Source organism: Pomacea canaliculata, linkage group LG11 (genome assembly GCF_003073045.1).
Source record: "Pomacea canaliculata isolate SZHN2017 linkage group LG11, ASM307304v1, whole genome shotgun sequence".
NCBI lineage: Eukaryota > Metazoa > Mollusca > Gastropoda > Architaenioglossa > Ampullariidae > Pomacea > Pomacea canaliculata.
In genome coordinates this window covers 8,187,070-8,212,656 of record NC_037600.1, presented here as the reverse complement: position 1 = coordinate 8,212,656, position 25,587 = coordinate 8,187,070, and the positions used below count along the sequence as shown (strand labels likewise).

Sequence of the window (25,587 nt, the reverse complement as noted above, 5' to 3'; positions counted from 1 at the left end):
ACTCAAACTAGCTAGCAAATTTAGAGTACAGCAGTATAGTAATCGTCTATTGAAAAAAAACAAACAAAGGCCAACATTTTTGGATCCACTTCTCTGCAACGTCAGGGGAGTCTCATTCCACATTTTCCTCTTCACCCTTTCCTTCTCTCTTCCCATCACAAACTTATAGCCTGCAGGCCACGGTGGTCGTAGAAGCCTTGCAGTAGCCTGGCTATGTGCCACGCTGTCTGGACATTAATTCAGACAATTCTTTGCGCCATAAATAATCGGTGCTGAGCGGCATTCTGACACTGTAGGCGCGTCCAGCATGAAGCAAATACGATAGAGCTGACTAGGCCTCTCCATTGCCAGCCCGCTTCTCTCGTGACAGCCTCCGCCGGGCTGAAAATATCACGCTGCTGTATTGAAAGGCTACCCCACGAAGTGTAATTCTTTGATGTTGTTTCCCTTAAGATTCGTAAAAAAAAAAGGAAAGCAAAACAACACCAAAAGCAAAAACAATCAAAACACTCCACACAGACTGAGCCCAGAACCCCTTTACTACCGCCAGGAACTTGTATTACTGGACTGCTGGCAGACGATTTTTTTTTCTCAGTTAACTACTAAAACGAGGCAAGAGACTACAAAACGGTTTAGTCACATTCTTTGTTTAAGCTAACAGCGGAGAACTTCACAAGAGGCTAAGCGTTGGTCTTGGCAGACAGACAGCAATCCACCTATATACGTCCATGCTACCGCGGGCTCCAGGTACAGCAACGTCCTAGACTCGGTGGCGCAACGGCTAGGTCCTATCACCAAGAGAGCGAGGGTTGGTTGTCCTGGGTTCAAGTCTCGTCTCGGGCATGCTGTTCTTTTTTTGTGCATATGGCATCTGTTTACAGGGCTGGCTGCCTTGCCGTAATATAGTTTTAGTTGCTGACTTGGCGTAAAACACCAATTCTCCCTTTCCTCTCCCATCTCGACAGGCCTTATGACTCCGTAGATTATTGGGAAAGAAAAAGCAGCAAGGGCAAAGGAATATACACCGTCATTACAAACGCTGGCTCTGAGATAAGCAAGTACCTCACTCGCTTACGACCGTAGGGTCACGGGACTAACTATTTAGCTTGAAACAATTACAGATTGTTAAGAAACCTTATTCCCATTTCAAATATGTGTATATCGATCAATTTATATTCTTTTTAAATGGGCGCCTAGTTTTATTTTAATTTATTTTTTGCTGCCTATCAGGACAAGGTTCGAAAAAGATATATTTCAGTCTCGGATGTTAGTTATTTACCATACAAGAAAAACATACCTAGATATCTCTGGCCTAGAAGATCGGGTCAAACGCATGACCAGAGAACAAACGGTAGTATACATTTAACCATGGCACCCGCAATAGTGTTCCATGTACTCATATAGCTGTTTAAGCTGACGACAGAAGTCCGTATTTTTTAAAACCGTTTATTTGGCGCTGTTCCACACAGTTTCTTTTCAAATATGTACCATGTGTACAGCCTGCCCAAGAGGGCTTGGCACCTCATCATTTGGCACGAGACCCTAACTGTTGTCTCCCTCAGAGACACCACGTAGTATTTTGAATAAGTGTAGATAGGGTGGAGTCTGGAAGTCAGCGAACTAATGTTTCCTTTATCCTGCAGAAGCCCATACCGGAGTCAAACTCCTCCTGTTTATGTCTGAAGGTCTTCTCAACAGAGAAACATCACACAGTCCCCTCTACAAGTAAACACATGTTTCTTATTGTAATAACACAAACGAATTTCTCGAATGCATTTCAGGCCTTGGAACAGTACCACAATACAACGCAACACACAACTTTATTAGTCTGTTGTCAGTTATAAATTAAATTACCTGAAATGTTTCATCCCGCACACAAAACATGTTTTAAGCTGCCATAACAGCAAAAAGGATTTTCCTTAACTGTTGTGGTTTCTGTGCCACAAATACACGTGTAGCAAGTTAGTGGCGGTGGTGGATATATATTTCTGGATAATGACCTACTCTGGCGCATTGTCTAGGAGTTGTATGTACGCGAGTGGATGCCAAAGCTAGCGCAACGTACAGGCTCAGTGTCTTGCTCCAGCATCGTTCCCCTGCGACCATGAGGCACTTTCGTGTCGGTCTGCTATAGTTTCTCTTTCTTTTTTTTCACGTCGCGCCTCTATTCATCTTCTTGTCGAATCTCTGGGGGAAGGAAGATAGGGGGCTACGAGATAAAATTTTGATGTCCAGCGATCCGCAGTGGCAATGCAAGTTTGAAACACACACACACAAAGAAACACATCCATGCAACCATACATACGAACGCGCACCACCATCCCACTGCTCTCCCCACCACCACTCCCGACACACACGCCTCTACACGTAGATAACGTATACAGACATCAAACGGAGGGACGACTTTAAAATTCTGGTTTGTTGGCAAATGATGCAGGCCGTGCCACTCAAACGTCAGTCACTAATCTCGAATGATTTCAATAATTTACGAAGTTCTGTGACTTCACGAATCTCCTGACGTGCGCTCGCGGTCTCAAGCTCCACGTAATGCACCTGCTGCAGCAAGGCCATTCTTCTCGCCGCTTCGGTATGGACGCCGGATATCAATGATCACGATTTTGGAGTGCAGCTATTGTCAAATGAAGCAGTCCGAAATAACATACAATTTTAACTTTTCGTTTTAACTTTAAAAACAGCAGCAGCCTGTGGTGTACCACACCACGAATGTGATGCGGCAAGTTAGAACTTCATGGTGTGTTAGGATGCCATTGCTCATTTAATGTTGCATCACAGCACTGCTTCAGTCTTTCTGTATTCACAACCTTTGTATGTAACATTACCTTCTTTCTCTGCAATATAGCCTTAGTTGCTGTCAGGGCGTAAAATACATATGGGAAAAAAGTGAAAAAAAGAAGAAAAGAACAAAAACTGTTTAATAGACTAAATGAACGCTAACTCAAATTAAGAGCATTAGTTGTATAATATTAAAGTCATACAGCTCTTTTTTTAAAAAAAAAAAGAGTGGGTCAAAAAACTAGGTACAAAGATGCAGCACGACTCGATCAGTCCGGCATACTTACTTTGGGCTCACCAAACTATTTTGCTGTTTGTTTGGCTACAGTGCATCTCGATTTTACCAGTAACTATAGAGCTTTATGTTGTGACCTGGAAGTGGTCCAAAGATATATGTACCCACTGGACTGCATCTGAGAACAACTTCCGAAATGAAGTATTCCAGATGGCGCGTGTCTCGGTCTTTCTCATTTGCCGAGATGGATTGCTTGCCCAGGTAATCGATAGGGGGCGTCGCAGACGAAACGCTTATTGCTTTTGCTCCTTCTCTCGTTCCTCACCTCCTTCACTCACTTTGAAGTGTTCAGAAGTAACAACCAGGAAAGACTGGTTTGGTGACATGTCCGTCCTTTTATGTGTTGGTCCATCCGTAAAACTCGAGTTACTGGTCCGAGTATCTATTCATCTTCTTATTTCTTATTTCATTGTGCTTGTCTGTCTGATTCTGCTAGTGTCGTTTATTATACTTTCTTGTTTAGGAAGATACTCATTTTTGGCCTTTGTCTCATGTTCCACCTCCAGACATTCGCAAATCAAGACCCTCAGTTAAAGAATGCTAGATTCCATTTGCTCAGCTCAAAACCACACGAAAAATATTTCAGTTCATGGTCAGAAACATCACATGACAAAAGTTTTTTCTTTGTTTGCTTGTATTTATATGACTTGATTTATTTCATACCTTTACATACATTAAAGGACTAGAAGAAGAAACGAATGATCGCGTGAGTGAAGCAGAAAATTAGCTTTTAGTATACTAGCTGTTATAAACCGACCAGTGATATATATATATAAATGAGATATATTTATGTGAAATATATATATATATTGTATATAAAAGTAGGAATGTGTGTAAATATGTCTTTAAAAAAATCTTTAGAGGGTGACAGAGTAATACAGAATCTTGAATCTTGAAAAGTTGAAGACCATGGAAATCTAGCGCGGAAGGTTTTTTATGATTTAGATGTCTGTTGAGTGTTGCATAAGTTTCCTTCAAGTTGAAAAGTCTGGAGTGTACAGAAACATAAGCGCGCGCGCATACACACACACACAACACCCCCCTTTACTTTAAAAACTAGCGAATACACTCACAGTCTTTTCTTTTTCTTGGATATTGTGTTCTTTACATGGAGCTGTAACAATATCCTATAACACCTGTGTAGAAAACTTTCTTCTCCCTTACTCCTCTCTGCGTGTGCGTTTGTAGATGATCGCTGGTATGTGTTTATACACGTGCTTGTTTCTCTCGTTCTCTTGGTATTTCTCGTTCAAATCCTCTTTGATGGTCTCTCTGTATTATTTTTGGGGGTTTTATTCCTTTTTTTGTTGAACTAAAATTGATAGGCCCCAGTCATCTTTCTGTTCTCGGAGTAGGTAAAGTCTTTTGCTGACTTGAAGAGGGAAGAGTGCGTGGGTTTTGAAGACGGAGCATATTTAGTACGGAATTTTTGCCAAAGCCTGAGAATTAACCCCAGGTCTACGCAATAAAACGCCACTTGGTGGTCGTGTTCGCCTCACATCACATTTTTCAGCCACGTAACCATGCATCAGTGCGCATACTAGTCGTCTCTAGGCACAGCTCGCGTGGGCTTTGAGCTCTCCGTCGCGAAAATCTTCTCACAAGGGGCACAACCTGGCGAGACAGGATCTTCTGGAGAAACGGGTCTCTTAGGCGGCGCAGGTGGTGTTTCTGGATTCTCAAAGCTTTGTTTTTTGGAAGGATAAAGAGAAAACGTACGTGGGCGTATGTACGTAGTGAAACACTTATTGTACGATCACCGACAGGAAATGATTCATTGACAGAGCAGCTGGAGCTCTGCCACTCCCACATACCCTTCCTGACTCCCAAATCAACAGAAGACAGCTCATAGAATTAATTGACGTTGGTCGGATTAATAGATTAACATAAAACTAATTCTTTGATGCTAGTTCTATATTTATTTTACATCTGTGGGTATATCCCTCTTTGTGTCTTCTATCTTTGTCTTTTATTACTTGCCTGCACGGTTGTTTCTCCTTTCGTCCTTCGTATGCTATCCATGTCTTTTTGTCTCAAACGCTGAGGGCATGCTCCTTCGTGAGCGTCATTATACGCGATATAAATCACATGTTTATTATTATTTTTTTTACACAGAATATATATATATAGAGGAACCTTAATCATCCGGTTTAATGACCGGCGCCCGTCATCCGGATAATCAAAAATCACGAATAATCAAAAATAATTCTAAAAATTATCAAATGCTAGAATAGGTGCTGTACAGTGAAATTCTTGCCTTTCTTCTGTTGTTTATGAAGTTTTCTTCAAAAAATCAAACAGGAGAAGCTACTTTGTGTTCTGACAGCGCTTCGATTTTATTGACTTGCGGAGTTTGTGACGTGTTAGAATGTCACAATAATTTGAATCCGCTTCCTGGCCAGGAAGAAAAAAAACTTAAGCTGTGACACACGTAGTGTACATTCATGCAGTCCGAATTCTTGGTGGCGAAACCTCATCGATGTCTAGCATTTTTTTAAGGCGATCCCGGATAACCGAATTAATGCACATTTAATTGAAGACTGAATAATCGAGGTTCCACTACACACTTTTATTACCCAGAGCTATACATTTTCTTCTAACCATGTTGATTCTATGCCGAATCTCAAAATTTTCATTTTAAATATATTAACTGCTGAATTTTCTTCCACAGTTGTACTTTAAAATATTGCAGAACTTTCTGAGCAAGCTGGCTTGCTAAAGTTTGCTGACGCGACGTGTTGTACTGAGACATGTTTGAACAACTGCCTTTGTTTAATGACCTTTTCGGTGTTTGGTTTTTAGCTAGCAATCAAGTAATGGCGTCTAGCTTCTGTTAGTAAAGTTTTTTTTGTCTTAACCATTGTGATCACAGACTGTGACTGCTAACAAAGTGCTTTGTGCACTCAGTTGACCAGTTAGATTACTTTCACACATAATTTTATTCTCTTTTATGTCTTAAAAAAGATCTGGCTATCTCTATATCTAATTATATTCGTGATTGATTTCTTTTAAATGTTTCTTTTTACTTTCTCTCTCTTCCTGTCATGCGCTTAGCGCCCCCCCCCCCCTCCACACACACACACACATATCTAAACGGATGTATGCACGTACACACGCACGTGCACGCACTGGCAGAAGGATACTACTTAATGATAAGATCAAGCCGTTCCATAAGTCTGGCCCTAGTTCTCAAACGGCATTTAGTTACCTTCAAGCTGTAGAAATGACTTCAGGTCACGTCGCCCTCAGGTGTCACATGACGTGTGCTGCGGATGAACCTGCTGCTGTACCTGTTGCCTGTTCTCTCGTGTTGTAGGCGGTTACTTCAAAGGTCACATTCCTTAGACGTTGTCGACCCTACCGCCTGGCCTGGTTGCTCAGGTGGAAGACTTGAAGGGCTGGACAAACCTGGACAAAAAAAAAAAAAAACCCAAAGCGAAAAGAAGAGAAAAGAAAACGTTCCCCACCATCCCGCTTTCCACATAACGGCATCTGCTTTTAAATGCTGACTAGTATACGTGGGTTGCAATAATCTATCAATGCTGCTTTTCAATCTGCGAGCCCTAGTTCTTGTAAGCAAAACTTGAAAGCAAGAGAACTTACTGGGTCCACCTTCTCCCTCTCCACCATTCTTTTTTCTTCCTGGCAGTCAAGAGAAGTAAAACAATGGTAATTCGAAAATAATGTAGGAGCTAGTCGCATTATACGATGTGATCTTTCTGGCTTGAAGCTACGACCACCAATCTCGTGGTTCAGGTTGAGTCATATTCACGAGCTGATGAAGTAGGCGGTTCTTGAGTTCTCCATCTTACACTGCGTGCAGGTTCGAAAGATGTCTGCGAATTAGACTTTAAAATAGGGTGTTAGTCGATCTAGAATAAAATAGAAGGGGAAGAGGGAAAAGTCGATTGTTTATGCCTTCTTATGGTACAACTCTCGATTTCAAAGGGTATCTAGTGTTTTCAGACAAAAAATATTGTACAGAAAATGAGGATGGAATAAAAAGACTTAATGGTCTGTAGCGGGGCTTGTTCTAGACAACACAGTATGCTTTGTAGTGTGGAATGTCGAGGGCTTATTTCCTTCTTGTCTCTACGCAACGTCCACATACGTGCATGCATTGTCATAACCTGTTCACCCAAAGGTCCTGACACATTGTGGACTGAAGTGTCACCAGGAGGAAATTCTCCATCTCGCAGTGTGGACAACGACGCCTTGATTGACTTCTCCTTTTCCGCATTTTCCTTGTGGAAGAACCTTGAACCATAAGCAACTGCTGCAACTTGTGCGGAGGCTGGCAAACTTATCCTTTAAGAAGCGAGCGCTACCTCCTCGACAATGGCAGCAGTCGTCGCGACACTTTCCTCACACGTCCCACCACGCGCTTCTTAGAAGAAAGCGTGTTTACTTGCGCATTTACCTTTGACCGTTCACGTTACCGGCGAAAGAATGTTTGACACTTGGTGTTGTCGGCATTGTTAAAACCACCGCTAGGTGGCGACGACCTGATAATCTAGTTTAAACTGTTACTTCATGATTGCTTTCTGGATTCGAGAGAAATGTATACGAGATAAAATTTTAAGTCAATATTTAAAAAACAGAATACATGAAATAATCACGGCATCTCTGAGACTGAAAAGTTGACATTTTAAACCACCTTTTGTTCTAGGCTTCATGTGTACATGCTGGCTCTTAAATCGGCTTATTTTTGGTCACTTTACTTTATTTTGTGTTTGCCATCATTAACTCGTTGAGAAATATATTGCAGGGCCATAAAGCCGCGGTCCAGCAATCCGCGACCCAGATAGCATTTAAACATTTTATAACCGTTTACAATGGATTATCGACCATTTGTAAACTTTTATAAATGCTTAAATGCTATCTGGAGAATTCGCTTAAGCCTTGCAAAATGCTTGGATCCCAATTTTTTGACAAATATGGATCGTACGGACCTCTCAAACAATTGAGACAGGTATTGACAGCCGTCATTTTGGCAAATGTCCGTGATTGACATGCTATGTTTTGTTATCGTTAAATAATAATTTATTATTAATTTCAAGACTATTAATCACGATTTAATGTGCAGCACGCAATTTCGTGATCGTGAGATGACGGCGCTTCTTTTAAAATGGCGAGTCGCGGGTCAACACTTGAGAAAGGACTTTGATTAAAAAACATTAAATTTTTTCATTATATATTGTAATTTGTGCATTATCAAAAAATATTAAAGCCGCGGTTAAGCAGTTTGGATCCCAATCACCGTGGCTTAATGGCCCTACCCTGTATTTATACGATAAGGGGGAAAAAGACGGTTAGAAATACAGCTATAAGAGTTTAATTTAGTATGAGAGCTGCATATTGTCCTAATTTAGATGTCTGGAAACTGCCGTGTCATTAAGTCAAATGCTTGACATTATGTTTGTAGGCATTTAGCGATAAACTAAAACACACACACACAGAAGGATGGATCCTGGATATATTTTCCAGACATCTACCTGTTAACTCACAGGAAACTGTCTGAAACCGTTCCGTCACTGAGGACTGGTGTTGTTCTAGTACTCGGAGGTTTGCAAGTTGTCCTAGCATGTAGTGAGAATTACTGTGAGGCACAGTTCGATGGCCAGATGTTCGGCGTTGGGAGCACAATATGTCTTGTTCTGTGCGCGATAAATGTTCCGCGTGTCTATGAAAGCCTTAGCCCTTGTTTCCATAGCTCGAGGGTGGAAACTGCACACTGGCCCATTGATAACCACGCTTCCATTGGTATCCAAAGCATCTGAAGCTATGTGAGGCCTTAGAGTACATTGCAATGTAGTCGGAAATGCCTTTTTTCACCGTCACTGACATTTTTAAAAGACATTCATTGCTCAGTTTATCAGTTTTGTGTGTGTCTACTCTTGCCTTCATTAGATTTTTCTTTTTTCTGTTCTATCACGAACTTGTATTATTGGACTGCTGGCAGACGATTTTTTTTCAGTTAACTACTAAAACGAGGCAGGTGTGTACAAAGCCTCCTGTTTATTCATATTTTAGATTAACGACTAAAATGAGTTAGGTTTTTACAAAGCTTCCGGTTTAGTCACAGTCATTGTTAAGGCTCGCAGCATAGAACTTTGTTACAGGCTAAGCGTTGGTCTCGGCAGACAGACATCCCTTCTACTACACGGCGCTCGCAAATAATCTTCACGTAAAACTTTCTGCTCACCCTTTCCACGTAGCCTTATGTGGACGGTGTACAGACTTACTTGCATCACCTTGATAGACTGACCTTCTTGTCAATTTTCAAGGTCGTTCTGATGGGCGTCCTTAATTGCATTATTGCATTGCAGGAAATGGCATCTATCTGTCCTCTGAATTCGTCACTGAAAGCATCCCTTTCGATCGATGCACAGTGCCTTGCAGATGCCAAACAGAATCGCCATTCAAGCTACACAGGTAGCCTCGTACAATGTTATGTGCAACCCTGTGCAACCGCAGGCTACATTCTGCACACTACAGACGATTGCCACTGCTACACAAGCTGTGTGCTACGCAACTCAGTTCCACAGGATTAAAATCACCCTGAAGTAAAATTCTGATTTTCGCTATTTTAAATTTGATGTGTCTCATATTATTTTCGATGTTTTCTCTGTCAACTATAATTTTCAGCCTTCGGGCTATCTTAGAATCAAAATTTGAAATCACTCAGAAGCAGGATTCTACCAATATCTTTAAAAGAGCGAGTTGATCTTTTTGTTAAGTCCGCGCAAAACGCAAGGCACAGCTATGTAGTCGGTTTCTTCCTCGTTTTCCTCAATAACAATACTAACAGTGACATGATAGTGAAAAGACGAAGGCGGAATCTGAGTCGGACACACAGGCACACGGGCTAATAAATAGACAACCACGAAAGGCAGACATGTTCCAGGCATAACAGTGTCTTGAAGTTTTAACAAATGATTCTTAGAAGTTTTTTTGTCTCCAGACATTTGTTTGATCTCATCGCTTCTCGCAAATATACATGCAAAAGCACGCACTGCCTCCTTACCTCCTCTACCATCCTTCTCCCTCTCCTCCGACCCATTCCCCCCACACTGTATAAGTGGTTACTGCCGCTCTTGGCAACCGGTTTTCCGCTGGGACCGGTCACGTCGAAGAGACGAGGACAAACAATGTCGCTAACGGCTATAACTGATGTTACTAGGAGGAGGAGGAGGTAAGGTTGTTCAGGGGAGGTGATGGAGGAATTGTCAGTTGCCGGTACTACAACATGCATCTGCAAGGTCACGCCGTTCAACATGGCGTCTCCTCCTTACCCTGTTGTCACTATTTTCCTCATAGTTTCTATCAGTCAGCATCTTTTCCTCACCACCTCTTTACCTTCTTCATACATGTGCTTTCATCTTTGTGGCCAGACATTCTTAATCCTTTTTTTGCGTTTTGATGATGCATACTTAACAGAAGTTGGCCAAAGAGGAACTAGTAAAAGTTTTCAGAAAAAAAGTTTGCCAGACCTATCGATTGGCTGCTGCAGTAAAAGCTGACACAGATAATGGTTGGCAAGTGCAACCCTAGCGCAGGATCTTCAGTGAACCGAGTCATCCACAGGCATGCCAGTAAATGCCAGCATGCAGGTTTCCAAACACGTACATACCCATGCACCTTCTAGATTAACATCAAAGACAGGGTCTTTAATAATTAACTTGATGCTCAGTTACTGCATCTCCAGAATTCGATAATAAATAATTATTATGGACTTTAGCATCCTGACAGGAAGTCTTCTGGAAAATTTGTGTGTGTGTGTGTGTTTTGAGTGTGTGTGAGGGGAGGGACAAAAGAAAAGAAAAGACAACTAAGAAAACTAAGTTGTCTTGGCATTCAGAATTGAGCTCTGGATCAAGATGATGATCATTTTACATGACCGATAGACACACGAGGCAGATCACCAACGCCTTTGTTGAAAATCAATGAAGGAAAGCCTTTATTTTGTCTAAAAAGACAGAGCCTAGTAGACTGACTGACAAAGAGACTGACATTAATCAGACATCTCTCGTTACGGTTTTGATACATACTCCCACAACTCGTCTTGAAGTAGCCAGAGAAGCCCGGGACGGAGCAATAAACAGGTTATGTCACCCTTGCACCGGCCTGGCAAGACTAGGTTCATTCACGCGGCGTGGGCCCGCAGCGCCGCTGGTGACATCCAATCGGCAGGCCCCAGCCCTCGAATATTTTATGCGTTGCGGCGCCTGCCCAGGAACCGGAATCCTTGAAAGGCCAGCGGCGGCCCGGCTCTCCATCAGTCCATGGTCTGAGTGTCTTGTGTGCGTGGTGGCTGTTGCTTTAGTGAGACACTTTAGTTTTTCAGTTTTGTTTTTGGGTTCTCGTAGGACATAGTCGTCTCCACGTCGTCAGTGTTCTTCCAGAGCGAGGCCACTTGAGTTTTGAGTCAGCATCCCAGATCGTGCCTACCTACTTAGGTCGAATCAATCGCCCGTCCTTCTTTCTTGCGTGAACGCGGCTAACATCACTAGAGAGAAAGAAAAAGACAAAACGAATCGAACAATTTGTACAACGAAACTTTCAGCTGCGTGAAATCCCTTTCCGCTACACAAAGATACACAAAGCTGCCGACATTCTCTCGCTCAGCTTCGGTCCCTGTGACGTACCATCTAAGTCACCGGGCAAGCCAGCCTTCAGCGTGAAAACCACCCGCAGTTGCGAAGCTCGAATCAGTGTCCTGCCAGACGCCGAGGTCGAATCGGATCTTCAGGTGCAGCTGCCCGACAGGCCAGAGCTCACCGTCCGCCGCAGCAAAACCCTCCACCAACTGTCGCTAGCATCTTCATCTGCACAGCGCCAGAACACCCAACTACCTAGGTCCCCCAGAGCTAGGTCGCATACTCTTCCCGAGCCCTGGTCTCCTTTGTCATCTCCAAACACGTCGTCACTCGACATCACCTCATCCTCGCCATCCGCCGAGATGACGTCCCAAAGCACTATCAAGGAAAGCAGAACCATCATCACCCAGTCCTCTTCCTCGTCTTCAGGCGGACGCATTGAAGGCGGCAGCAGCGGAAGCGGCAGTGGCAGTGGCTCCATCAGCATTAGTGGCGGTGGCATGAGCATGAGTGGAGGTGGCATGAGCATTGGCGGCAGCGGCGGGATGACCGACTCAGACTTCTATTACAAGTCCAACATTTCCCCTCGAAACCTAAGCGTCCAGCGGGCCTCGGCAGTCATGGGGTCCGGTCATGGGCTGGTTAGCGGCGGTAGCGGTGGGTCGAGCTACAAACGGACCGTCGAGATCTCCTCGGGTCACATCCCGGCCTACTCGCAGATGTCCTCCGGAAGGGTCAGCGATGTAAAGACAAGCCGCGAGCGCGAGAAGCGGGACATGCAGGACCTGAACGAACGCTTCGCCAACTACATCGAGAAGGTCCGCTTCTTGGAGGCGCAGAACCGAAAGCTGGGCTCAGAGCTGGAAGACCTGAAAGGCAAGTGGGGCAAGGAGACTAGCGCCATCAAGCAGATGTTCGAGACCGAGCTGAACGAAGCCCGCGGTGTCATCGACGAGACCAACAAGGAGAAGAGCAAGCTAGAGGTGCGCGTGCAGTCCCTGCAAGACCAGGTCAACGACCTCTTCAGACAGTGAGTAGCGGCAGTCTTTCTTTCTATCGCATTCTCTCTCTCTCTCCATCTTTTTGAATTTGTACCTGTCGATCTATGCATCTGTTCCGACATCCAGCGCATTTCCCTCTTCTATCGGTCTTTCTGTAAGTTTTGCTTTCTTCACCCGTCTATTCAGCGCGGTCGAAATTAGCTTCTATTTAGCATAAGCATTTATCAGTAAGCATTTGTTAATAATGAAGAGAGGAGAGGGCGTTTTTTAGTTAAGACCTAGTCTTGAGTCTCCTGGCTAAGCATGTGGCAGTTTTTACGGGTGATTTGTCGAGATATGGCAACCTTTGGGCTTAAAGTGCTCATTGTACCCACTCCCTCCCACAATCCTTCATCATCTATTCTAACTCTGCTTCCTTCTTTTGCTACTATTTATTTCTATCTCGCCTTAGTAAACATACCCGATAATATTTTGATATGTAAAAAAATTCTTTGTGGACGAAGAGAAAAGTCTTGACATTTTGTTTTAGCAGTGTTCATTGTCCACTAATTAGTCCAAATATGAATAGTCCAAAAATACTCAACACACAGTCAATGCCACTGTGTGACTACACATTTTATTCTTAAAATGAAACGTGCTGTGCATAGGTACGCATACGTTTTCGAATGGCTTCCAGTCCATTTCCACACAGGGCCATTCGAAGACATCTTACACAATCGTGTCTTCTCAAATGTCAGACGTCCGCAGTGTGTTCGTCTCAGCGGTGGATCGACACCTTTAAAGTCTCAGCAGATCCTCTTTTCCTGCTTCTGCCGAAAATGCTCAAACGGATGAAGAAGAAGGGAAAAAAGAAGGAGGGTTAAAAAAGAAAACAACAAATAAAAATAGGTAGGCTGGGGGAAAACGAGTGCGATAGAGAAAGAGAGACTTAGATGGCGAGACATTAAACGTGACTTGGCTACCCAGACCCCATACACGGCCTAGCTAGCTGAGCCGATTTATATGTTTTTCTTTCCGTGTTCAAAGAACACCCGCACACTCGTGGTCACGTCCTTTGAATTATTTTTCACGCTAAGTCTGTTTGCGGGGGATAACTTCATATGTCCTCCACAACAGTCAAAAAAGGTCCATTCGAAAAATCTTAATGATGACCCAGTTGCACTTTAGCTCTGTGTGCATGAAATGCTGAGAGGAGTAGATGTGTGTGTGTGTGGTATATTAATATAACGTGTAATACTGCTATAAGAAGCGTCGATTGTCCCTTTGACTATTCGGTGTCCACATGAGTGGAGTTTGCTTGTCCTAACAGAAGTGTGTGTGTGTGAGAGAGAGTGTGCGCACTAGTACGGGCTGCTGGTGGAAAATTTGAACGGACGGACGAATGGACGAGTGGATGGATGCAGGCAGGGGTATAGCCAGTTTCTTCAGTCTAAAGATAACAGCACTTCACCTGAGTCACACACAGGGTGTTCAGAGAGACACTAATCCAAAACACTTCTACCAATGACATTAAAGAAGCAAGAGCTTGTGAAAAGACCCCCCCCCCCCAAAAAAAAAAAAAACAAAACAAAACAACTGACATATGGCTGAAAGAAACTAGTTTTCTAACGTTCTTCATTCAGCTTGCATCTCAAAGAAACCATTTCAATTAAGTAATCGTCTTTTATGATTTTTAATTGTAGAATCTCATTATATAATCTTACGTTTTTATTTTCTTGCTTTATTAGAAGTTTATTTAATAACTAAATAGGATGCGGCTACAATGTTTGCAATGCATCATGAGAATAAGATCTGATATGGACTATGATTTTTCTGAATTTGACCTCTGGTGGTTTGTTCTTTTAACATATTTAGGAACAATTTTATAATTTATTGGTATAGGGTGGTGTAGGTTATATCCAAAAACTCCAAGAGAAAAGCTTGAGACGAGCAACTGGTTGCAGAAAGAGCGATGCAGGTCTATTCCAGAGACAGACGTGGTTTGGAGCACAATACAATTAGATTTTCCCCCAAGGGTGTTAAACATCGCTGCTTCCAACGATCCAAACCCCTATCAGATCGATTGCTGGATAGTTTTACATCGCTGTTCGTCTGTGACACTTTTGCGGAAAGTCAAACTTGTTCCTCGTTCATCACCCCACTCCCACCGCCAACTCCCCGAACCTTTAGGCCCGCCAGACCCAATCATTTTCTCTTGCCAATTTTTTTTAATAGCTCTTCCAAGTTCCTGCTGGCCACATTCCAAATACATTCCACTCATCCCCTCCTTATTTGTGTGAAGAGTACTTACACAGCCGCAAGCGTTCAATAATTCTCGCTGCAGCGGCTCGTCCTAATCAATCTGCGGAAACAAGACCATTTTGTTACCCTTACATGAAAGGCGACGACGACGACGACGACGGTGATGACGATGACGATGATGATGATGATGATTGTCATCATGAAATTGCTCATTTTCGTGTAGCTTCAACAAATTGTATTGCACTTTTTAAAAAAAATCCCTGTTCCTTTTTGGTTGCGTGTGAGGTGGGAGGTCGGGTACGCGTTGATTTGCTCTTTCGTGTAAACTTTCTTGCGTTGCTGCACGCCTTTTGAGCTTTTGGGAAATTGTAATAAAAAAAAAAAAGTGGGAACAAATATTGCTGCGCCCTACCAGGGGCAACAACTCTTACAGCCTTACCTGTCGTGAATGTGGTCAATAGCTTCCCGGCAGATTCTTCTTCAGCCAGTCCTCTTATATACAAATAAAGAACTTTGAAATATACGCTGGAAGTTTAGTTCAGATTTAAAAAAAGTACTTTTACTTTCTAAGCTCGTTGTTATAAATATTAACAAATGTGCTTCATTAAATCGGTAGAAATGTTGAATGCTTAGCTGACCTTTTTTCACAAAGCGAAATAAGAGAGTATCATGCGCTGCCATAATATAGTAGACTAACTATTATTGACTTGTTTTGCGCGATGCAACGGATGCTGCTGCTTTAAATGACACAAAAAAAAAAATTGAAAGTTTCCAGCCTTCCTGTGACTCAAACCTGACCAAGACAGACCTGTTGCGTGCTGCACACCGCGAGAGTCATTGCAAGTAGGCACCCGCGCAACTAGATTATCTGCTGCAAAGATGATTTGACCGTTTGCCCACCGAGACAAGACATTCTGCAGGATTCCACCCACACGCACGGGCACCACGACCGGACAAGTGACCCAGGGTAGCTGCAGCGATCGATGATTGGGTGTCGTCACCACGCGGCTTCCGCTAAAAGTGCTGGGTCAGCCGTCTGTATCGATTCTCGGCCTGGCTTTGCGTTGAACCCTTTCGTGGTTTTGCCTTGGCTCGCTCGAGAGTTCCGCGCTTTTTGCTTGCGAGTGGTTCGTCAATACGTCATTAGCATCAATCTACTGCATGTTTGTCGACGGTTTGCTGCATGTCCCTTACTCTATTCCCACATCCCCCAAACCGACCAGCACTGCGCGAGAAACTTGGCCGCAAGTCAAAAGCTGAAGTTTTCCTGATTATCGGTTATTTCTTTGGCCTTTTTCCAAAAATCGACTTGGCTTAAAAAAAAAACCAAAAAACAGACCACTTTAATCTACAGCTTACTTCATGAAATAATCCTTTCCTTTTTTTTCAGTGGATGCATTTTTTTTCCTCATTCAGGTATAGAGTATATAACAAGCAAATGCTACTGGTATGTAAAGTGTTTCTATTCTCAGCACTTCTTGTTTCGAACGAGATTCTTATGTCGTTAAAAGGACGCAGGCGTTGTCATATAACTGACACTTCGATTTAGCTGCGCTATATGAATTGAAGCAGAAGGTGGCAACGGGGGTCAACAATACGTTATGTCAAACTGACGGTGTATGACGTCTTCTCTATTTCATCAGTGGATCAATCAACAGGACACAGTTTGCCCCGGGTAGGGACAACCAAGCAGGTATGCAGGTTCCCCGTGTGTTCAGCTTGTCTGGAGAAGCTATACACAGCGTGAAACTGGTACAGCAAGTCTGATAGCTGGCGTAGGTATGCCCTTATAAAGTTGGAAAACTCGAATCTCGCAGTATACAAGAATACAAAATGGACGCTATTTCTAGGTCATGTCAGCCAGTGGAGCTATTATTAACAGCCATTAAGATCACGTGATCAGAACCCGACCAGTGGCGACGTCTGTTTAGGTGAGAAAGCCAAGCTTGGCGAGGTGAGAACTTGCATACACCTGTGGCCAAAAATAAGAAATGCAAAATTATTTTCTCAAAGAATATTTTCGGTATCAGCTGGATACGACTTTGATGTTTGACAACGGTAACCAAAGCAAGAGATTAGAAAATAAAGCAAGAAAATACGATTGAAGAAAGTAAGATTGTCACAAGAGTCTATAGAGTAGACGAATAGTCTATACCTCCCCCACAATTTGTTTGAGCACAGGCAATGGAGACAATTTATGGGAGACAATTTAGAGAGTTTACAGTCTACCGCAGTTTTATCTACACACAGACACACACGTTAGAACAAGCTCGACTCGCACTCCTGTGAACATACACCACTGGCTGCGCTGCGTGGACAGGCACTGACGCACGGCCAAGTCTCGCGCTGTTTATGCAGGCAGCTGTGTGCCTGGTGGGGGCGCCGCGAGACGCGTGCTGTCTCATTTGCGCCATCACTCCTGTCCCGCAAGATAAACACGTCAACCGCCAGCGAGGAGCGAAGGGCTAGGCTGTGTGCGGCCTGAGTCGAGTCCCTTCCTGAGTCACTGCTGCCTTTCTTTTCGATCCGTCTAGCAGCCAGTCCTTTAGTTCTACTCGATACCTGGTCGGTAATTCTGCACATTTCTGCCGTGTTCCACTCGAGAGACGCTTCGCTCGCCTCCCATTTTGTGGGTCGATGTGTCTGCTTTCGGTGACGGATGTGCTGACCCGAGGGGAAGAAAAAAAAAAACAGCAGTCGTGTTGCAAGCTGGAGGTATACGCTTCTCCACGCATACGGATCTCAGGCTTGCTTTCGTGTGACCTGTATTCGATTTATTCCCCTCAATGAACAACTTTCTGCATCGTCTGCATAGTTTAGTGTGTATAGAATCGATCCCCTGCTGCGACGCACGGTACTACCCGTGTTGAGACAACCCGACGTTTCGATTTCGCTCTGCAGAAGAGAACCAGTCCATCCACAGCGACTCCAAAATGTCTTCCTCGCAGACCATTCGAACATCGCTTTCAAGCGTGCCCATCGGCTCCTCTGTGACGGAGAAGAGGACAGTCATAACGACGTCGACTTCGTCCAACAACGATGACCCAGGCTCAGACTTCTACTACCGGTCCAGCATCGCACCCAGGTCCAGTTCCGTGTATCGCTCCAGCACGGTGGGCGCGGGACCCATCTCACCAGGCGCCACCCGCATCTCCAGGACCGTCGAGTACTCCAGCGGCTTCTTGCCTAGCCTAGGCAGCATCACCAACCTATCCAACACCGGCGTCTCGAGCTTCAAGACGAACCGCGAGCGTGAGAAGAAGGACATGCAGGACTTGAATGAGCGCTTCGCCAACTACATCGAGAAGGTCCGCTTCCTGGAGGCGCAGAACCGCAAGCTAGCTACGGAGTTGGACGACCTGCGGAGCAAGTGGGGCAAGGAGACGTCTGCCGTGAAGCAGATGTATGGCACAGAACTAGAAGAGGCCCGCAAGGTGATTGAGGAGACCAACAACGAGAAGGCCCGCCTGCAGGTGCGCGTCGGGCAGCTAGAGGAACAGGTGGAGGACCTGCTGAGACAGTGAGTGTGGGAAGTTTGGTTTTCTGACACGTTCTGCGACCTGCTGAGCCTTTGATATTCATATGCTTCTTTCTTTCTCTCCCTCCTTTTCTCAATCCCTCTTACCCACCCTCCCATTTCTGCTGCTGATGCACGTGCCCTTGTCTTACTGTAGTCAGCTTATGTTAGACTGAGAATTTTGCCTCTTACCTTTGCGAAAAAGAGCTGTGTGTCAAGGTCTACAAAATCAGTTTCTGTCAGCAGGAATAAACTGCAAACATACTTTGGCGCTTACGTGCCGTTATGGACCTGTACACACTGACCTTTTACTCGCTCGTTGGCACGCTCCATTTTACATATGCGAGAGCGCACACACTTTTTTCCCAGAATTTTAACTGTATTTCTTTAGACTACTTGCTGAGGACAGAAGGCCAAGGCCACTTTTTTCTTATCTCGCATTTCGCTGCGGTCTTCCGTGTGTCACCTGTCCGCATTCACAACTTTGGTGTGGCACTAAGGTTTCATCTGTGCAAGTATTTCGCTTAATGGGTGTGGCGTGGAGTAATCAGTTAGCTGTACTGAGGGACCTGATAATCACATCTGTGATTCGGCTGGCGTAGTAATCTACAGACTGTATTTTCCCATGCAGTAAGCTGCGTGAGGTGGTCATTAAACGTGCACAATCGATCAGAAAATCTCTTAACATCTCCAGCATGCTGGCTGATAAGGTCTTTCCACCACGCTGGCCGGGAGGCGACGGTATGAATGATACAAGGTGAAGGCCGTCTCCATCGCGGGTTTGTGTCTGGTCAGGGACTTGAGCCTGATCACTGTCAGTGCAAGACTACTTCATCAGTCCTTACAGACGCAAATGCAACAGAACACATAATTATATACTTAATATTTTTTCCACATAAGGCAAAAATCCAGGGCTTATATTGGTTGGCTCTAGTCGCCGTATGTCTTGGGAAAAGTGGAAACGAGGGCTAGATAGAAGATTATTCTGCATATTATACTAGCTATGCCGAGAATTTAGACAAATAAAGATTTGTACTCTCGAACGAGGCAGAAGATGGATCGGTAAAATATAAATATAACAAAACCCCAACAGTGTCACGCGTGATCACACTTGATCAAAGAGCATCGGATATTTACCGTTATATTGATGCATTGACAACAGCTATTCACTCGCGGATGCGCGCACACATGCCAACGTTGATCGGTTCCTCGTCTGACATCATACCGTGGGTCATCCATCACTTTTTATGTAAACTGCATTCACCTGCGAGGACTGAGCTGTAATTAAAGGACATAAAAAAAAATAACGTTAACATCAACTGCACCTCTTCCTTTACATTCTCACACTGCTCCCTTTCCCCCACAAGAGGGTCTTTGGACTTCGACAACACTTTTTTGCTCCCACTCTTGCCACTAAAAACTCGACACTGTTTACACCTTGCAGTAATAGAATGATGGACTAAAGGTAGCTCAGCATGCGATGCGATGAAAGGCTATCTCGTTGTGAGTGTTTGTAGAGAAAGAAAAGGAGGAAGGGGGGAGGGAGTTTTCGTGTTTTATGCTGAGCCAGCAACGAAGGCTGTATCGCGGAGAGAAGGAGAAGAGCCGAGACTTAGAGTATCCCTGTACGATAGACACAGTTGCACTAAGAAGGAGAACTGTGTTGTTGAGTGAAGACAAATCATTTGTCGCTCGCTAAAGGACCCCCGCCAGTTTCTGACAATGTCGTTTGTCGTTGTGCATTCCTAGGGCAGTGTGTGAAACATTTTTCTCGAATCAAGGTGTAAGGCCACCCCTTTGTAGTGCTTACTTCCGACTTGTTTTGCCGTAGATAGGAGGATATCGGGTATCGCGTGCCAGGTGTGGGCAGGAAGGGTGTGTGCGACTTTTATTCTCCACAATCACTGCTCCTCGAAAAGTGCACCTGTGTGTGTGTGTGCTTGAGTGTTCGTGCATGCGCATGCGTGCACACTTGAGAGAGGAAGGGTGGAGAGAGTGAGTGACAATGATAATTCTTTATCCACAAGGGTGGGATGATAAACAGAATATGGTTTTTTTCACATCTAACCTTTGCCTTAAAGAGGAAGGGTATTTTAAACTGCTAGACTTCTACAATGACAAAAGGCATGACTTGAAAAGCGAACAACAGGGAAGGAGGGAAGGAGAGAGAGAAAGACAGGTCAGCAGAAATGTATTTCATTCAAATAGAAGAAGTGATTTCTCTGAAATTTTTTAAAATTTATTTTTCAGTGTTTATTGAGTTTTAATATCTTCATGGGAGACTGAACTTTCAGAAATTGAAGTTCTTTTCTCTTTATTATTTGACCTGGTGACTTACTTTTTTGTTGCCAGTGAAGGAGCGAAGACACCACTGCCAAAGTCTCTTGTATATTTTGTAGCTCAGCTGTCCCTCGACGCGATCAATAAGCTCCAGACGGAAAACAGCGAATAAATAATTTCCCTCTACTTACTTACCTCGGGCGTGACTGGGCAATAAAATCAGACTGCGGGGGCTGGTTCCTCTTTAGAAATCCACTACCGTATCAGTCTACGTACTTCACGTCCCTTTGAAGCTAAGAGGCAACATTTCATTCCTGCTAGTCTCATGCTTGCCGTGAGAAAATAACATGGCCGTATTGTGCAAAGGCAATGTGTAATGTGTAACGACTGCGTCACACGAGATACAAAGACATGCCATTCGCGCTTTCTGTCATTCGGCACAAACACACCAACTTCCGCTTTGATTTATGCTTTAAATAATTTAAACATAGCCATGCATCAAACCGCAGCACCGTTTCTGGTAAGGCTGAAATATATGGCTCCTGGTTGTGAGCACTCTTTCTGACATTTAAACAGCGGTGCTCAAGTCCCGCTGCTGTCAGAGCATGATTACTTTAATTCCTTCCTGTAGCCTTTGCTGGTAGAGGGAACATCGCGAAACAGTCACAGGTGATCTGTACCTTTTGAATCAGGAGAGGAGTTATATAATACGCAGAAGGCTCCGGGATATCCAATGAATCACCATAGAAGTCCTGGAAGTCTGCCATGGCGAGCTGAGGGAGCGTATTATTGACCCTATTCGGACTATTTAGCAAATGTTTTATATTTCAAAATTTGGAGGTTTTAAGCACAGTTCACAGTCGTATGTCCTGGTTGCATCTTTGTCTTCTACTTTCTAAAGTTAATAAGTGGTAGAAGCAAACAAACAAACAAACAAACAAAATCCTTCATCTGAGAAAAAGTACAACTATAAAAGTATGCTGCCCATGGCGTTATTTGTCTAGACTGTCCTGTGGCCTAGCTGAAGGGCTATACCTTTGAGGGTTCTATATTTATGTGTCAGTATGTTACCCACGTGAGTCAATTTCTTTAAACTCTACTAATAAATATGTCATAATTAGTTGACCCCTTTCTTTAGTGTCGAAAGCACTGAAACATTACAAGCATTTTTGGAATGCAGTATTCGGTGATGTGTGGTTAACATTCAGTCGAAATTTCCTACATTTTAGCCATTTTGTCTGACACTGAAAGCAACTGGTGTCCAGATTTTAATCAAGGCAGGCATACGACGGTGACTGATAAGTCAAAGTCCTCAAAGTTAACCGGCCTTTGGAGCAAGGAAAATCAATGCCACATTTTGAGAATGTCATCTCTATGGCAGCGATCACCATACTCCATCCCCCTCCCTGACACCGATGTCTCACTTTCGTCTCCTGGGGGATGTCTGGGGCACAGTGACACCAATCAGAGGATCCATTCTTAGCAATAGTTCTTTTCGCTAAGGTCAAGGGAACGACATATACTTCACGTTTCTCCGGTATGGAAAGAAAACATGTTGTCAAATATGCCATTATGTTTGGCGTATTTTTACATAGTGGTTATAAAGAAATACATAATGGTCATATACAAATGCCAGTTATTTACACATTGGTCATAAAAGTTTATACACATAGTCATACAGTTAAGAATATGTGTACGTTTGCAGCTGCTAACGGCAAAATGGACTCCTCCACACGTTCCCATGCTGATTAGGGTTTTATTTTTTCCCTCGTACATAACTAATTAATGACGTATGTAGGTTTTTTATGTTAATTCAATACAAAGGTTTTGCCTTATTATGCATAACCACTTCTAGATAAGTAAGTGAAAACTTGGGTTGGGATAGGAAGATAAAAGTTTGGGCTTGCTTATTTTTTTTAAGAACATAGAAAAAAAATTGTTTAGGCTGAAGCCTTTGTTCGCACATATCAAAGTCGGTTGTGAGGTTTTGTGATAGTGAGTCATGACTAGCAGCTGGCGTCTTACTTGTAAAGGTCTTTCTACTCAACCACTCGCGCCGTTCGAATGAGCACAGGTCGTGCAGCATTCAGGCGTCGCAACAGATGAGGTCCTTACAGCACAGTAAGATGTAGGGATTGAGGAGGAGTTAACTTATGGGGGTCGATAGCAAAATGTCTTAATTATAGAACCATGTTCTTGAGTAGGTTATTGTATGTCCGTAACGAACGCATACATGTATTCATAAAACCTTAGCTGATTGGAGTAGATAAGGCAGTGAGGGAGAGATGGACATTGAACCTCACGAAAAGCAGTCCCTAGTGTGAGGGCTTTAACACATCGCCCTCAGTGACCTAAAGACTGTGGGACTATATCTGTTCTCTTGCATTCATTTTTTTCATAGAGAATAAGGTATGCTGCATCGACATATCTTGGAAGACAAGGAGGAATATCTTGGTCACCAGTGTCTTGGGAAACGTATAAGATTTGGAGAAACCCTCGCTGGTGATAGTAGCATGCAAAATCCATCTTCAAAAGCACGACCCAGGCACGTTCGGACTCCTACACAGCCGAGATACGATATTCAGCATGATCTGGATTGTATAAAATCGCACACACCATACACAGGGGATTTCGCTTCTCTTTGGGACAAATCGGCCTGTATACCTAGATTGAGCAGGTCTTTTCTATAAACGGTTTGTCGAAGTGGGCACTTCGTTTTAGCGGAAGTGGATAGGTCTGCACTTTTAAAATGTCATTAAGCTATATCGGATTTCTTCATAGGAATGGTTATAACACGATCGGTTCATGTTTACACTACTGTTCACATATACAAGTGTCTCAGTCAGCTTCTGAAACGTTGCCATTCCCCCTCCCTGTGTTGCACTTTCATCTGTATCGGTCTTACATTTCCTGTGTTTATTGCTTTCCATCTCCATCATCAACCAGTAGCTCAACCACAGGCTTTGTCAGATGAGCTGTCACAATTGCCGACGACAACAGCACCTCCTCCTTTATCCTCCTCCTCCTCAAAAAATGAAGAAAAAGATACTGTAGTTTAGCAAATAAAGGATGTAGAAAGACGCACAGTTTTAGGATGATTTATTCTCTTTTAAAACCATTCTTTTTTTCCATGTCGACAAGCAGTGCAACAGGGCGTATCGATTGTTAGTTGTTGCATGGCTGACTCCGAAGAAGGAACGGCAAACCAGTCGGCCAGCTTGTCAGAACGACATTTTGTACAATATATTTTTAATCTCTATGTAGGGCGGAAAAAGCATTTACAAAAGAAGTATGGCCTTTTCACAGGCAGTCAAGGGTAAATGCTGTAGGGACTATTATACGCACTACCGGCACAGCTACCCGTGCACACTCGCCCCTCAGACTGAGAGCCCTTCTCGCGGGTTATGAATAAAGAGATAAGTGAATGGAATCTGCTGACGCAGTATTTTTGTATTCTATTACTGTACATGCGTTTGTACTCTGGGGGGGGGGGGAATTTTAGGCAAGGACTGTGGAGAAGTGATGACGGATTCTCTTTTTCTCGCTCTCGGTCTTACACACACACGCGCGCGCACAAACAACAACGAACATACACATTTTGACACGTGCTAACGTCATTATATTAGCATGTATGCACTCCTAATTATGTTTGCTTTTAAATTATAGCATAAGCAGATTGAATAACCATATTGCAAAGAATCATTATTGCGGTTCATTACTTTGATGTAATATTCCCACATCCATTTTTTTATCACTGACACGTTTCACGTAGATTAATAATTTACTATTGTCACATATTCGACATCGTGTCTATGTGACTGACAAATGTTTGCATTATTGTCATAATTAGTCCATTGAACGGACCACAGTACGTGTGAGGCCCACACTATTTTACTGTGAACCCACGACATGTCGGAACCTTCTAGCGGAGGTGAGTGTCTGCGGCTGGCAAGATGAAGGCTCAGTAGGAGATTTCACTTGTCCTTGCAAGCTGTGACGCCCACTCACATTTTCTGACACACACCCGAAAAGTAAACTGATTGTTGGGGTGGCACACACAGGTAAACGCGTTTCTGTGATAACGGTAACTCGAGATGATTTTTTTAACCTCATAAATTCAATGGAACAGGCTTAGCGCTTCTTAACGACACAAGGGGTCTTTATTATTTTAATTTTTCGAATATTCAGTGTTGTAAAACTATTCCGAACTTAGTTGAATAATGTTCAATAAAGCAGTGTTCGAATCCTCAACAATAATTTACGATTTTGAGAAATATCTTCTCAGTCGCTGTTGAACACATACCACCTGCTTCAAAAGGTCGTTCTTAACTGACAAAATATATATATGACCCTTTGACAAAGGTTGGCAATGCATTTCTTTAATCATCATGGAAATAACTTAAGCAAACTTTGTCAAACGTTTGTTAATATTTGTCCGGTTAAGAACTGCCGTAATTCACAAAGAGGAATGCAGCAAATCAAGCAAATCCTCTTTCTCAGCTTAAAGGCAGCCATTGTTACAAGGTTGGTTACGGGCAGGTCACAGTCGTCTACACTCTGATGACCAATTTTCTCTCTCCGTGTTGGCACAGGCTGCCGTGAAATTGACTTGTCACGTGGCTGCACTTGCAATCTTGCTATGGATGTTCTGATACAAACGACTGCAGTACATACTATATTACGATGCACTGTGACAAAAGCCCCATAGGTTATTGATTCACACACACAGTCACAGGTGCTCGCACTATTTACACTGAAATGAAATTCGGGAGATTAGTGTAAGGCTGATTAAACTGTTAAAAGAATGATAAGAGAAACAGCAACGACACACACACCAAACTATGCAACTCTCTGGTTGGT

General features: G+C 43.5%; 1 protein-coding gene across 2 annotated transcripts in view; it reads left to right on the top strand.

Annotated features, from left to right (window-relative positions):
* The first annotated feature begins 11,314 nt into the window (after positions 1 to 11,314).
* LOC112574744 (FK506-binding protein 5-like) overlaps positions 11,315 to 25,587 on the top strand; it is a 28,568-nt gene continuing 14,295 nt past the window's right edge. Inside the window, exon 1 of one of the 2 annotated variants that reach the window (XM_025255978.1) lies at positions 11,315 to 12,718. In XM_025255978.1, the coding sequence (XP_025111763.1) occupies positions 12,051 to 12,718 (668 nt within the window). In that variant the 5' untranslated portion in view covers positions 11,315 to 12,050. Of the gene's footprint in view, positions 12,719 to 16,694; positions 18,451 to 25,587 lie in introns of those variants that run through there. The other variant, XM_025255979.1, reaches the window with a different exon arrangement.